The sequence below is a fragment of the Eptatretus burgeri genome, chromosome 9, assembly GCF_056783735.1.
Source record: "Eptatretus burgeri isolate ZD-2024b chromosome 9, Ebu_testis_v1, whole genome shotgun sequence".
Taxonomy (NCBI): Eukaryota; Metazoa; Chordata; class Myxini; order Myxiniformes; family Myxinidae; genus Eptatretus; species Eptatretus burgeri.
The window spans coordinates 1,789,102-1,803,870 of NC_140969.1; the positions used below are offsets into that span (position 1 = coordinate 1,789,102).

Sequence of the window (14,769 nt, forward strand, 5' to 3'; positions counted from 1 at the left end):
TCTCGCACATCTCATCCTCGAGGTGGCGTTCATGCCTCGAGCAGAGCCGGTCTTTCTGTTTACCGATAAAGAAGATTGTACTGAAGGGCATTTAAGACATCACATTTGTCAACATCAGATGGCTTCGTGCACACAGACTTCAAGCAGACACACAGCCGTAGCAATGCCTTAAGATGGTGCGTAGGTACTACTTATTGTTTCGATATCATGAAACAAAAGCACATTGAGTGATCCATAAGATCCAAGACGAGTAACACAGCCTTGAGCTATTTCGAGCCAGAACTGTGATATCTTCATCATATTAGAGGGATAAGGTTCATTAATTTTTGAGCATTCATAGTTTTAATTATTGTTTGGGATCAAGTCCAATGGTTGCTTTATTTTGATGGAGATTAATTAATTATTAATTTGTTTTCTCCATATTCTCATAATAAAGTTTTGTTGAAAATTTGACCACAAAAGCTCAAATGTTAAAAAAGTTATGGCCCGGACAGACACACACGTGCACACACACACAAATAAGTGATTGCCAAACCCCGTCTCCGCTGCACGGGGGATGGGCTAACGATATCTGGCTGTACTCAGATAAAATGATGTTTTGATAACAATGTTCATGCCAGGATGTCACAGATGATGATGAGGATGTAAAGAAAAATAAATTAAATGAATTGTCATAATTGCGTGTTCTCTGTGTGTAATAGATTGGGAGAACTGTGTCCATACTTTCATTATAACGAAGAGGAGAGGCTTCTTATTGTAAGTGTGCCAAATTGACAACACATCACATTTTATCAATTGTTTAAATATTCCTTGCTCCGTTCTTCACGTGTATTAACCGCTGCCATTTGGATGTGCATCAAAAATGTAATCCATTTCCCTTTGCTTTCAGACTCAAAAGATTTTTAACAATGTGGAGTATGGAGATGAGAATCTTGGCGAGGTTGGCTTGAGCCGCCTTCTGGATGAGGGCGTTTTCAAAGCACATTTTCCGCTACATGAGGTAAAAGGTTTCATTGTTTTATGACGTCATGGACATTCATCATGGCAAGTGGTTCATTCCATAAAATGCAGTGGTCACTGATCCATGTCTACGTACACATGTATACATAAACATATACTGTACATATATATTGGAACTGACTTGGTCTCCGGAATGGGCGACGAGAGACCACCGGAGATGAACTCCCAAAATGTGGAGCGGAGATGTCCTGCACAGTGGCGATTCCACGGTGCTGTGTGTAGGATTTATCAATTTAGCCACACAGGGGTTTCAGCACATGCTTCTGGTTTTACAGGTGAATCTGTTTTTGTTGGAGGGGGATTCCACGGCTCAAAATACACCGACAAAAACTTTAAAAATAACGGGTTTCACAAATAATAAGGATGGAGACACAGTGTGCGAACGAGAAAGCAGCTGACGGATAAATAATGTAAGAACCCGGTGGTGCACTTAGTCTGATGGAGACAGACTACGCTTAACATGCCAGACTTAGGCAGGGACATCGGACAAACAGGAGAGCACACAGGATGGTGTGGTGTGGGTGTATGGTCTTCCCTGTTCTGAAGTGTCCGGAGGCACGCCACAGGCTCGCCCTTCAGTCCCTTAAGGCCCTTCAGGCCTCCTCCACTAGTTTGGCGTGTCTCATCTGGCCTACCTGGCATCTCTCCCTGACGTCTTCCACGCGTGTGAGCGTCCCGTCATTTTAAAGCCAAATATGCTGACAGACTGTGCTGTGGTCTCTCCACTCACCCTACACGGGCTCTCGTGGGACTGAAATAACACATGTGATGCACAATCTCATCAAAACACATGCGGGGGTTTAACCTGGCACACTTGGACGTACCGTGGTGAAAATGTGGTCGTATGGTGGGAAGGGACGATGAGTGGGGGGAGTGGAGATTTGAGGGTTAATCACAAAGGGAAAAGGGAGAAGAGACAGTCACAAGGGTGTGGATGAGAGAATGCTTCCTGTACGTCTAACGGAGATTACAAAACCTGCTAACATTGTTTGTGAGATAATTGATGAACATCTCATTAACCCCCAAACCATTTTTATGACAATATTTATTTATATATATATATTTTTGTCCTTATCTTTTACAGAAAGAATGTGATATGCTGCCCAATGAACCATGGCTAACCCGGCATCAGATGCTCTCCAAATATTGGGCAAATTGGGGTTGTTGGTATAAATACCAGCCCCTTGATGAGATCCGTCAATATTTTGGTGTGAAGGTCGCCCTCTACTTTGCTTGGTTGGGTGAGTACGAAATAAAAGTTAACGTTTCCTAAAATGTTTTGACCACCCTCAACCCCCCCCCCCCACTACCTCCCCACCCCCCACAACTCTTCAAACCACCTCCCCCATACCCATGAAGTCTCAACATCCTCCTCCCAACTCTGTCCCATCTTTGTGTTCCACCCCTCTGAACCCCAACATGTTGTCCTTTGTTGTTGTTTGTTGTACTTCATTCCTTCCCAATTCCATATCCAGACGATGGACAACGTCGTCGCCGAGTGCCGAAGGAAGGGAGTACTCAGTTTTTGTTCCGTTCATTTGTTTTCCTGTTCGTCTGGGTGAAATCTCCGCCATACTTTGACCTGGGAAGTTGAAATTTGGGGACAAAAGTGAAGAAGTGCCTTGGCAAAAATTGCATTTTAAATTTTTTGATAAATCAATTGATTAATTCCTTTAATATGTAATGAAAAAGGTCGTGATGTCACGGCTCTGGAAACCCCCCCAACCCCTGTAAGACTCCAACCCCCAATCCCCACACATTAGATACATATTTTTTTAATGGCCCCAACATAAGACATCGTTAAAAGGTCGGAGATATCGACAATATTGAAAGAAATGAAATATATCTCACATGTGATTGAATATTTCTGTGATGACCTGAAACCATTTGAAAACCAAAAAAGTAATGGTTGCCAAGGTTACCGGCTCCACTCACTTCGACATCTCTGAATTTTTACACTGAATTCCTGTTTATAACAAGAACACGCACTCAAAAAAAATTGCTTCTTTGAGGTGAGAGATCTACGATTAAACTGATCAAACATCTCCGATCGAAAATTAAATCTCGATGTTTACTTGGTTCTTTTAAAATGGAGGATGGCACGGACTTCTTGTAATAACCTGGACCAGCAACGGCCTCTGTCGACTGAAGTCGCCATGTTGCGTTGCCAATCCAAATTCACAGATTGAATATATTAATTTGTGCCGAATTTCTCGATGGAAACAACATTTTTGTCCAGCTTAATAAGAAGAACAGGATTTTCATTTCACTAACAACAGTCTCCGCCGCCCATTATCACTACCAGGCTAATATAAGCTCTGCAGCACGAATCAATAAGGTGAGTGAGTACGAGGTGTCACAATTCTCATGAATGATTATCATATCATATGTCATATGATCTGATGATAATCAATGTAATGTGTAGAGCTAACCCCCTATGGCCTATAATACTTGTATTATTTTAGGCCATAAGGCGGTAGCTTTCAGCTTCCCCCTATAATAACAGGCCTTATGGCCTATAACACTGAACAACAAAAATTTTTTACTGGAGATGTGTAAAGTGATTTAGACTAATTTGGGTACGCTGATTTCAAAAATCATAACCGTTTTGCTGTATCACATCAGGATTTTCAGTAACAGAAATATTCCCATTGCCTAGAAGTCAGGATTTCAATGAAATTTACAAAAATTCATTTATTTATTTATTTCATCATGAATGCTTCAAAATTATAGAAATTACAGAAAAACTCCACTAGAATGTAATTAAAAATGCTTTAGGCATTTGGCTTTGCGTTTGTGCTGCTCTGTGTCAGTTTCACGATGCAGGAACCAGCAGAAATCGCCCATCATGTTCGGGCTGTGCCGCCCTTGGTAACACGTCTCCATGAGTGAAATCTCTTGGTGGAATCGCTCGCCGTGCTCGTCCGAGACTGCTCCCAAGTTGTCAGGGAAGAAGTTCAGGTGCTGGTGTAGGAAATGGATTTTCAGGGACATCCTGGAGCCAAGTTTCCTGAAGGACTCCAGCAGCTGCTGCACTATTTCTTCATAGTTGTCCGCGCGCTCGTTCCCCAAGAAGTTTTCCGTCACAGCTTTGAAGCTCCTCCACGCTGCCAGCTCTTTGGGGTTTAGAGTTGTCGGAAAAGTTTCGTCCTTCATAATCTGTCAGATTTGCGGTCCAACAAAGACACCAGCCTTGATCTTGGCCTCCGACAAGGTGTTGCCAAACTTTTCCTTGAGGTATAAAAACCCACGCCCATTCAGATCCATTGCCCGTACAAAACTTTTCATCAAGTCGAGCTTTATGTGGAGTGGTGGAAGGAAAACCTTGGCTGGGTTGACAAGGGCGACATGCTTCACGTTGTGTCAACCAGGTACATGCTCTTTTCGCTCTTCCCAATCTTTCTTCGTCCAGTGATTCTTGTCGTCTCTGCTATCCCAGAGACAAAGGAAGCACATGTATTTCGTGTAGTCTGACTGCAGCCCTAACAACAGCGCCACCACTTTCAAGTCTCCGCAGATGTGCCAGTTGAAGTCATTGTACTTGATGGAATCAAGCAGCTGCCGCATAGTCTCATAGGTCTCTGTCATGCCGAATGCGTGAGCCAGTGGGACTGATGGTTTCTCGTTGCCATTGTGGAGCAAAACAGCCTTCAAGCTGTTCTTCCCCGAGTCGATGAAGAGGCGCCAGTCTGCAGGATCGTGATCACACCCAAGTTCTTTCAACAGACCGTTGATGTCACTGCAGAATGTCATCGTGTCTTCCATCTCAAAGAACTCAGCCATGTCTCTGTGACGTGCTCTGAACAAGGATATCTTGGTGTTAGGTTCAAGTAGATTCCACTGCTGCAGCCTTGATCCAAGCAGCTCTGCCTTCGCCTTTGACAACGAGAGATCTCTTACAAGATCATTTAAGTCTCCCTGGTTCAGAAGGTGTGATTCTTGAGTGTCGGGTTCAAAGGTTCATCATCACCATCCTCTTCACCACTGCTTACAGCTATGTTCTGATCAGCTGGAGGTGTTGGAACGGGGTTCTCGTCATCATGAGGCACAGGTTTACGAGCAGAGACGCAGTCAGCGTACTTGATGTGACCTTTATTCTTCTTGTTGAAGCCGGCGATGCTTGTGCAGCAGAAATAACAATCATCATGATGATTCTGCGGCTCACGCCATATCATGGGCACCGCAAATGGCATGCTCGCGCGCTTGCCCACCAACCACTGAGTCAAGGTTGTGTGACAGCTTGTGCAGCAGATGTGTGGTGCCCAGCTCTGTTCTTGGTCCCCCACCTTACACCCGAAGTAGTGAAAGTAGGCGGCCTTCATTTTCACTGCTGTAGATATACTTCGCTGTTGATCTTTTTTGGTATACCGACCACAGACATAACAGAAGTTGTCAGGATGATTGGTACAGGAACGCCTACTCATCTTTATCTGAAAGAAAGAAATATAACACAAGTTAACAACAATTGTACGAAATAGACATGTTAAAGACATATGTAAATTTCATTGAAATCCTGACTTCTAGGCAATGGGAATATTTCTGTTCCTGAAAATCCTGACGTGATACAGCAAAACGGTTATGAATTTTGAAATCAGCGTACCCAAATTAGTCTTAATCACTTTACACATCTCCAGTAAAAAAAAATTTTTGAAATTTGTTGTTCAGTGTAATTAATAATATATTGACCAATCATTAAAAACATTGAACAGACATCGGACAACCTCAATAAATATGATCTATAATCTACAGACTAACCTATGGCCTCCTATTAATATGTGTATATTATAGAGGGTAGCTTTCTGTAGTAGGTCGAAGCATATTGAACCAATACCAGTCCCATTAATGTTTTCATGATGAATCAATACATTGTTACAAATTCTGGCCTGCCAGGCATGCGAGCGATTGTGTAACTCCAATCGCAACCGCGTTGCCCACCGGACAGACAATTCAGTCGTGACCCTCCTGGAACTACTGCCAGGAGCCAGTCACGGGTGGGGGTTTAACCTCACCACGATCGTGCCAATTGCCCACCCACGCAGGATAGGGTTGCTCGCCAAATTCGACCTACCTAAGTACCTGCGCGAGTGGTCGACTGGGTGATCGTACCTCGCTGCAGGTCGGCCTCGGACACGAACCGCTTTAGCGGTCCGTTCCGTGCTACAGTGATAACCGAGCGGTGTTATCGCCGACCTCGACGGATCAGATTCTCTTCTTTACCCGGGTGTTCAAAACCCACTACTAATTTATTCCGTGATTCAAGATGGCACTTTCAAAAGGGGAAAGAGACGACGAACGGTATACATGTCACACAAGGACATTTATTCAAGCAAGCACATATTACACACACACAACACAAGCAAAGAATCATGCACGTATTTACAAGCAAGGCAAATCGAAATGAAATACGGATACAGACAAGAAAGCAATGAAAGCAATACCACTGACTATAATTATTAGCAATGTACAGGCACTTACACAGGTTTACTTGTCAGACATGGCGCCACACACACACACACACACACACACACACACACACACACACACACACACACACACACACACACACACACACACACACACACACACACACACACACACACGAAAAGACCTCCCTTTAATGGTCGTCTAGTCTCTCCCACGACCGTCAGCGTGGTCGCGCCTGGTTTCGGCCTCCCACGCGGCCGGCGAACCCTCTCCGGCACCCCTCGGCCGGACGCGCAGGTCCACCAGACAGCCGGCACTGCTGCGCCTCCCGTCCGCGTCTCCACCAACAGGCCGCTCGCCGGACCATAAGCGCAGGACCGAGAAAGGGGGAGAGAGCGAGCTCGACCCTGGCCACCAAGTGAGAGGAGCACTCGACCCCAACAGAGAGAGAGCGAAGACGTCGACGACCCAGACAAAGAGCGCATGGACCAGAGAGAGAACGACGTCGACGACCCTGACAGAGAGCGACCACTTTAGACCTGACAGAGAGCCATCATTTAGATTGTTATACTGGCGTTTAGCGTTTAAATTGTAACTTCTTAAAATAATACTCTAAAAATAAATTGACGATTGAAAGAGAAAAAAAAAGTCGCATTCTTCCATCAATAATCGCATTCTTTCCGATGAAAGGTGCACGTGGACCTCTTCCCAGACTTGTTATTCCATCCGAACGCCACGCGCTGTGGCGTTTTTACGTTTACCGGTTCAAAATGGTTGAAACTCTTAAAGCATCTCCAGGTTTTTTGAATTGGGCGCGACTCGCGAGTGGAAACACAACATGGCCGCGGAGCCACTTCCGGTGACTTTGGTTCTCACTGCTGCGAGTCGATGGCATTGCTGGTCCAGGTTATTATAAGAAGTCCGTGGTTGGGATCTGTGAGACTGAAAATTGTGTTGTTTTTCGAGATGTTTTCCTGTCTGAGGTGAATTTCTGGTTATATTTTCTTCTTGTCGGAGTTAAACGTTCAATTTGATTTGTTCCGCCATTTCGTGTTCCCCTGGTCGGGATTTTTCTGATTGTTTGACGAGGCCTCCCGTGTGCAGATGCTTGTTTCGATGCATTGTTGACGTGTATCCGTGGGGACTTGCCCCAGCCGGTTGGTGAAGGACCTTGGGGACTTCCCCCGGACAACCTGACAGGAGCGCGCCATTGATGGTTGTCGTGTGGGGAACCTCCCCTGGTATTCTCCTGAAGAGATTTTATTGGGACATTTTCTCCGGTCGGTGAAGAACTTCATCGTGTTGTATTTTTCCGAGGCTGGAAACATGATTTGGCAGCCATTGTGGTGCTTTGGGTGCTTTGACGATGTCCACATTCTGGCGGAGTGATCCAGTCCATTATCCCTGGAGTTCTTGTGTTCAGGTGGAAAGGCTCAACGGCTGCGGTTTGATTTCTGCTCATCACCCCCTCGGCGATTCTGCGACCCCATCCCTCGCCCTCCAACCGTCATATCCCCCCTCACCCACCCCCCGTCCATCCGTCCAACCCTCCAATCACCCCCCCCCCCCACATTGCTACCTACCTCTCCCTCAGATGGCTGTCAAGCCAGAGGACTTATCCACCAGCACTGGATGTTAGATCTCACATTGTCTTTTCACAATCAGTAGGCAAGTTATCACCGGCACTCAGAACCCATCACGAATTATAGTTCGAGCTTTCAGGGGGTCCCACATCGACGACATGGCCACGCTCCGAGCAGTGATGCAAACTTCTACAGCGAAGTACTACGTACAAACTAATCACGATCACCATGTTTATTTCCTGCAAAATAATAAAGCATTCATCAACATATCATGACGTATTAATCTGAAACACGCAGCAGAAAAATTACATGAAAAATGTTCAATTTCACTTCACGAGCAAGCTGCCTGTGCCTGCTCGGGATGCTAAACGGGGTCGGGATGGAGATGGAGATCGCGAAAATACTAATGGGGTCATGTGTCGTCGAGACAGCAAGCTGGGAGCAACAATTCACATTTATTACCACTTCTGGTGAAATTAAAATGCTCTAACGGCGCAACGAGGTTCTCCATTTGAAACGGTTTGTTCGATGATAAATAAGTTTTTGATGCCTCGGGCCCGTAATAAAGACTTGTATTGGTGTCAAAGTCGGTGAGAAATTACAAATCGATAGTCGGATCTCACTAAACGAACTTCTGGACCACTCTCAATCTTCCTGAGGCACAGGGCATGTTTATTGGTTCACGAAAAAAAAATTGGTTCACGAAAAAAACAAGTGACCACTATATTCGTTATTGTTGTGTGTCTGTCTGTCTGTCTGTCTGTCTGTCTGTCTGTCTGTCCTGAGCATAGCTCCATGGGTGTTGATCCGATCCTGACAAAATTTTGGTGGGAGGTTTATATCATGATCTAGTTGTGTTTTCCTGAAAATGGGCGTAGTGCGCCCATTATGGGTGGAGCCACACCCAAAAAAACATGCGTTTTTAGGGAGTAGCCGACTTCAATTTGCATCTTCTCCGAGGGGGTTTGTCAAATCTGGCAGTGGTTTCAGTATATGGTTAGCCCAATGGCACCTGCATAGCCCCACAGAGCTCGATTTTTCATTTTCGTCCCAAGGTCAAGAAGGTCAAGGTCACAAGGTCACGAACTTAGAAAATTGCAAATTTTGACAAATTTTTTTCTTCTCCAAGGGGTTTGTCGAATCTGGCAGGGGTTTCGGTATTTGGTTAGCCCAATGGCACCTGCATAGCCCCACAGAGCTTAATTTTTCATTTTCGTCCCAAGGTCAAGGCCACAAGGTCACGAACTTAGAAAATTACGAATTGTGTTTTTAGGGGGTAGCCGATTTCAATTTGCATCTTCTCCAAGGGGTTTGTCGAATCTGGCAGCGGTTTCGGTATTTGGTTAGCCCAATGGCACCTGCATAGCCCTACAGAACTTGATTTTTCATTTTCGTACCAAGGTCAAGAAGGTCAAGGTCACAAGTTCACGAACTTAGAAAATTACGAATTTTGACATAAAAAAATCATACGACCGCCCAACCTTTGAGAGCTAGGATGACAATATTTTTTTATGCATAATCTTGAGGTCATTCCCCACCTAAAGTCTTGAAACCATTTTGCTCTATCTCGAACACCTTGCCCGTGGCGCCCCCTTCAAGTTTGTTTTTACACTGATTTCATCAAAGTATGGATAATCCGAGGAGTGCGAAATGCCATATAGCCGATATGACGTTATATTGTTCCTGGAATGTTCCAGAGGAAGTTTTGCACCAAAGGTCATAATCCTTGACCTTTGACCTTTAAAGTTCACAAAGGTCAAATTTTCAAAGTTGTGGGAATCGAACCGGGTTTTCGACCTTCTTCGTCGAACTAGCTCCAATAAGCTATAGTATGTATCCTGTTTCCTTATTTTAATGTCCACAACATTGTTTTGTGACCTTTAAAGGTTATGCAAGGGTCAAATTTTGAAAGTTGTTGAACAAAACCTGGTTTTCGACATTTTGCAGCTAATAACCTGTCACTCATACCACATCATGTTGATCATTTTTATAACTTGGTCAAACATTATCACATTGTCTCGTCCTTGACTTCTGAAACAATCTACATCATCAAATACCGCTCGTGAACCATCGTCGTCTTCAGACTTGTTTCTCATTACAGTTGTCTTGTGACTGTGTCTCTGTGTCTCTGTCTCTCTCTCTCTCTCTCTCTCTCTCTCTCTCTCTCTCTCTCTCTCTCTCTCTCTCTCTGTCTCTGTCTCTCTCTCTCTCTCTCTCTCTCTCTCTCTCTCTTCCAGGATTAGTGCACTTATCCAGTAATCCACGATCACTTCAACGACCAAAAGTTATACTTTGTTCATCTCCTCATTTTTTATTTTTTATTTTTTTGTTCCCCGATTCTTCTGCATGTTATATCCTCTTCCTACATATTCCTACCCCACTCTTCCCTCCAATGTTTCAGGGTTGTGGGCCACTGCCATCCCACTAATCGAGGAAACTGAAGTATATCGGTGAAATCTGTTCGCCATGTCGAAGAAGCAATATCGTTATCTTTTCTTAAGATCCACTGCATGTTGGAGAACTTCGATTTCTTTTTAAATACACAAGAGTTGACTCACAAACACAGATATATTATGTGCTGGAAAGCACTTACAAATGCCATGATATTTCAAGTTATAACCCTAACAGCTGATAAACAATCGACTGATTTCCCAACTTCCCGGATCATCGGCGGGGCACCGTTTATCATCGAGGTTTCGATCCTTTCAGCCCAGAACCTCTCCAAACGGCGGATCCACAGCCCTGGTCGCAGGTCCACATCAGTAGATTGCTCAACATCAATGGAACTCTTACCTTGTGTTTATGAGTATGATCTATATTTCCCACAAGCCACCATTTTGTCTGAATGTTGATCTTCCCCTGCCGGAGAGTCCGAGTGGCAAATTTGATTTGTCGACAAGGTGTAATATTTTGTCCAAGTATTGCAAAATGATGTTTTTGGAAGGGGCAGCCAGGTGATTTGTGTTTAGAGTGTTCAAGTGTATAATTTAATTGAAATGAAATAAAATTTTACAGGTTGTTGTGTTCAAAATAAAACATTCAATTGAAATGAAGTAGTTCCTCTATCATAGACTGACCTTGGTAGACAGACTGAGTGAACCGATTGCTTCACTCCGCTTTTCGCTTGGTACGGGTGAAGTAATGATGAGTAATGATGGAGTTTGTTTCATGATTGAATGTAATATGGGTGTTCAATGACCATCTCTTGAAGGGTACATCACTGCATGGCTGATCCCACCATCAATCCTCGGACTGTTAATCATCATTTATGGCTGGATCACAATGAGCTACGATGGGGATGTGTGAGTAACTTTAAAATTGTTTATTTTTGATTAAACAATTATTTTTGCCATATCACTTGATTAACATTCACTCGTCCTTTTAGCAAAATTGAAGCTGTTATTCTGGGACATTTATTATTATAATGTCACCGTGATGGAGGCCTTGTTCCTCGCTGTGTTTTTGATTCATCACTTTCTCTTCTAGTCCATTCTGTGTACACGCTGCTGCAGGACATTTGTTGTTGTGAATGCGTCATATTGTTTACTAACGTAGAACCTGTCCCTATGGATTGGATCATTCCCCTATTGGCGTATTTTAGAACGATTTGTAATCTCAGCTCCCACCTGGTGGCGCTTGTGATACAAGTGATGACGTAATGCCACTTCCAGTATCTGAGTGAAGCCAGGGAGTAATGACATGGCTGCCTCCACATGTCCATTGCTCCATGGTGTCAGGAGTTATTTTTTTAACTTGAACATCATAAGAAGATCTCATTGTCTATCAATTATGTTTGAGGAATGAATCGATGGAAATATGAGCAGAATTGAAAATCTGCTTTGATGAGGGACATTTTCAGTGAGGAATGCAACGCAGGCCCACATGGCAAGTGACTACTTCGTATAATTACTTCGGTCCCATGTGTTGCAGTTCGTGTTAGTGTGGCATCGAGCGACATGCTAGCAATGAATTTGCAGGTGGCAGAGCTGTATCAGGAATTTAAAGGTTCAACCAACACTACCAGTTTATCTTTGATGGAACGCTGGCTGGACATTCTGAGAAAGAAATGGTCGATTATTTAATGACCTACATGGAAGGTAAATGACGAAAGATCTACTTGACAGTTGATTTGGCTGAACGAGGAGAAGTGGGATTACCCCCGTGAGAATGAAACCCTCAAAGGTGTACAGTATATGACAAATGTGAAAATTATGTCAAGCCAAAGAATATCAAGATCAGAGCTACAGTCAACTTTAATCGCAGAAAACAGCTCAAACGGGGGAAATTTGACAATTTTGTGACTGAATTGAAGCTGTTGGGAAAGGACTATGATAACACTGAGGAGTATAGAATGTTGAGAGCTGCCATAGTACTTCACTCGTTCCATGAGAGATAGAGATAGAGATAGATATGTTTGGAGAGGGGAGATGACCAAACCCTTGAGATGGCAATGGACAGAATCATGAAACTGCTCTTGACAGCATGATAGATATTTCAAAGGAGCAAGATGCAGTTCATGCTATACATGCAAGAAATGCACGCCGTGAGGAGCAGAGCGATATGGGACACGAGCCTGAATGGGGAAGAACTTCCAACTACCAAAGCAAGAGATGTCCTTCCTCTACACTCGACACCATCCTATTGCAGGTTTCTGGGTGGACCTGAGATGCTCACATCGACACGGACTCGGTACACTCCATTCTGCCTTTTCATGTCTTCCAGATGTTGGGAAGTGATCACAAGCTGCAACAGACTAAACAATAGTTTGTCAAACTCCAATCGCATTTAGCAGAAAGAAGGCTTTGTGATTCTGCCAACACAATACAAAGAAAGGGTCAGAGATGTTAAATATTACATTGTCCATGTTCAGAACAAGCCTCCACTCCTCTTGGGGACAGACAGCAACAAGCTGAACCCAATTCAATGGCTCTACAGCATCGAGGACTACCCAGTGCTGAAATATATGACAACCCTGCCTGTGGCCTACATGCTGAAAGAAGACCAAAATTACCTCCAGTGGTGCATCCTCCACGATGCCCACCTCATGCTCTAACAAATTGCTGACAAGCTGAATGAGATGCAATGTGAACCTGAACTGATTATCAAAGTTTCACAATGAATAGACTGTTTTCCTTTGACTGTTTACCCATCAATGGTCAAAGTTGTCAAAAATCTTTGACAAGAAACCTATCTGTCTGATGAGACACCAAGAAGTGAGAGTCTTGATCCAAAGGGCATGAATAGTGCTATCAGAAGGGAACATTACTCCTATTCCTACAGTGGAGGAGCAGGGTGCCTTTTTGGGTTTTTTTGCGTACCTGATCGAGGCTGGTGGAAGAGTCAGAGCAAAATGGAAAGGGGGAGAAACACCAACAGCAGAGTAGAAGTGAGAGTGAGATCAGGTGGAGGGGAAGAAGAACACATGAGGGTGAACAAGCTGCACACAAGCCAAATGAAACACAGCAAGAAGTGGAAGGGGAAATTGGGGATGAAACAGAAAAGGAATAAACCAACCGACATCAAACAAACAAAATGAGTTGAAGGAGAGGGCGGAAAATGACAATAACCGAGAAAAACAGAGTGCTTGGGAATGGGGTCATTTGGGGTAGAAGAGATCATGAGTATGGATGGGGGATGACCTGAGGTACACTCAATAGGATACACACACAAGGAACTTTGGTGCAGGAGGTGGCCCTTCCCACCATGATGTTTGCACTAACCAGCCTCAGTATCATTACCCGTGCATTAACCACTCACTGACTGAAAGACCCCTGCCTTAAAACTGTCCAAACTCTCATTTTCTTTACCATCAAGCTATGACCCCAGTCTTGACATTGTCCACTCTGCTGAAAAACTCCACCACATTCATTTTGTTGACATCCTTCAGTATATCTCAACCAGATCCCCCTCGCAATCGCCTCCTTTCCAATGTCTATAGTCCTGTCTCCTTCAACCGCTCCTCATGGCTTCGTCTAACCAACCCTGGAATCAACCAAGTTGCTCGATGCTGTACCCTCTCCATATCAGCGATATTCCTCCTCAGATGTGGTGACCAAAACTGCACACAATATTCTAGATGAGGCCTCACAAAATTATTGTACAATGTCAACACTACCTCCTTTGATTTATAATTTATCCCCCTATGAATACAACCTGAAACCTAGGTTACCTTTACTTCCTGCTACTTGGCACTGTGTTGTCCGCCGACACCCCCCCCCCAACCCATATCTATTGGCACCCCCAGATCTTTCTCCTGTGTGAAACGCTCCAAAATTTCCCCTTGCAAGGTGTAATCTCTATTTTAATTTTTCTTATCCATCCCCAGCACCTTACACTTGTTGAGGTTAAATCGCATCTGTCAATCATTTGCCCAATCCATACAAGTATCATGACCTTTCTGAATCTGATCACCATCCTCTCTGCAATCCACCTTCCCTCCAAGCTTTGTGTCATCTGCAAATTTGGATAGCCCACTCTTCAGCCCACTATCCAAATCAAATCATCGATGTAAATTAGGAATAATAATGGTCCCAGTACGGATCCTTGAGGAACCCCACTACTTGCATCGTCGCAGCAAGGCAACCTCCTAGTCACAGCCACTCTTTACCTCCCATCATGAATCCAGTTTCCAATCCAGTTAGCTACCTGACCAGCCACTCTACAAGCCCTCACCTTAGGTAAAACCTTTGATGGGGTACCTTATCAAAAGCCTTTTGAAAGTCAAGATGTGCTACATCTGCTG

The 14,769-nt window shown here is 44.1% G+C and overlaps 1 protein-coding gene across 10 annotated transcripts in view; it reads left to right on the forward strand.

The window, feature by feature from the left end:
- Window positions 1-900: 900 nt before the first annotated feature.
- The window catches only part of LOC147019422 (anoctamin-7-like), a 79,437-nt gene continuing 65,568 nt past the window's right edge, over window positions 901-14,769 (forward strand). For 9 of the 10 annotated variants that reach the window (XM_085893874.1, XM_085893876.1, XM_085893880.1 and 6 more), the window contains exons 1-2: window positions 2,105-2,261; window positions 11,239-11,329. In XM_085893874.1, the coding sequence (XP_085750000.1) occupies window positions 2,117-2,261; window positions 11,239-11,329 (236 nt within the window). In that variant the 5' untranslated portion in view covers window positions 2,105-2,116. Of the gene's footprint in view, window positions 1,001-2,104; window positions 2,262-11,238; window positions 11,330-14,769 lie in introns of those variants that run through there. The other variant, XM_085893881.1, reaches the window with a different exon arrangement.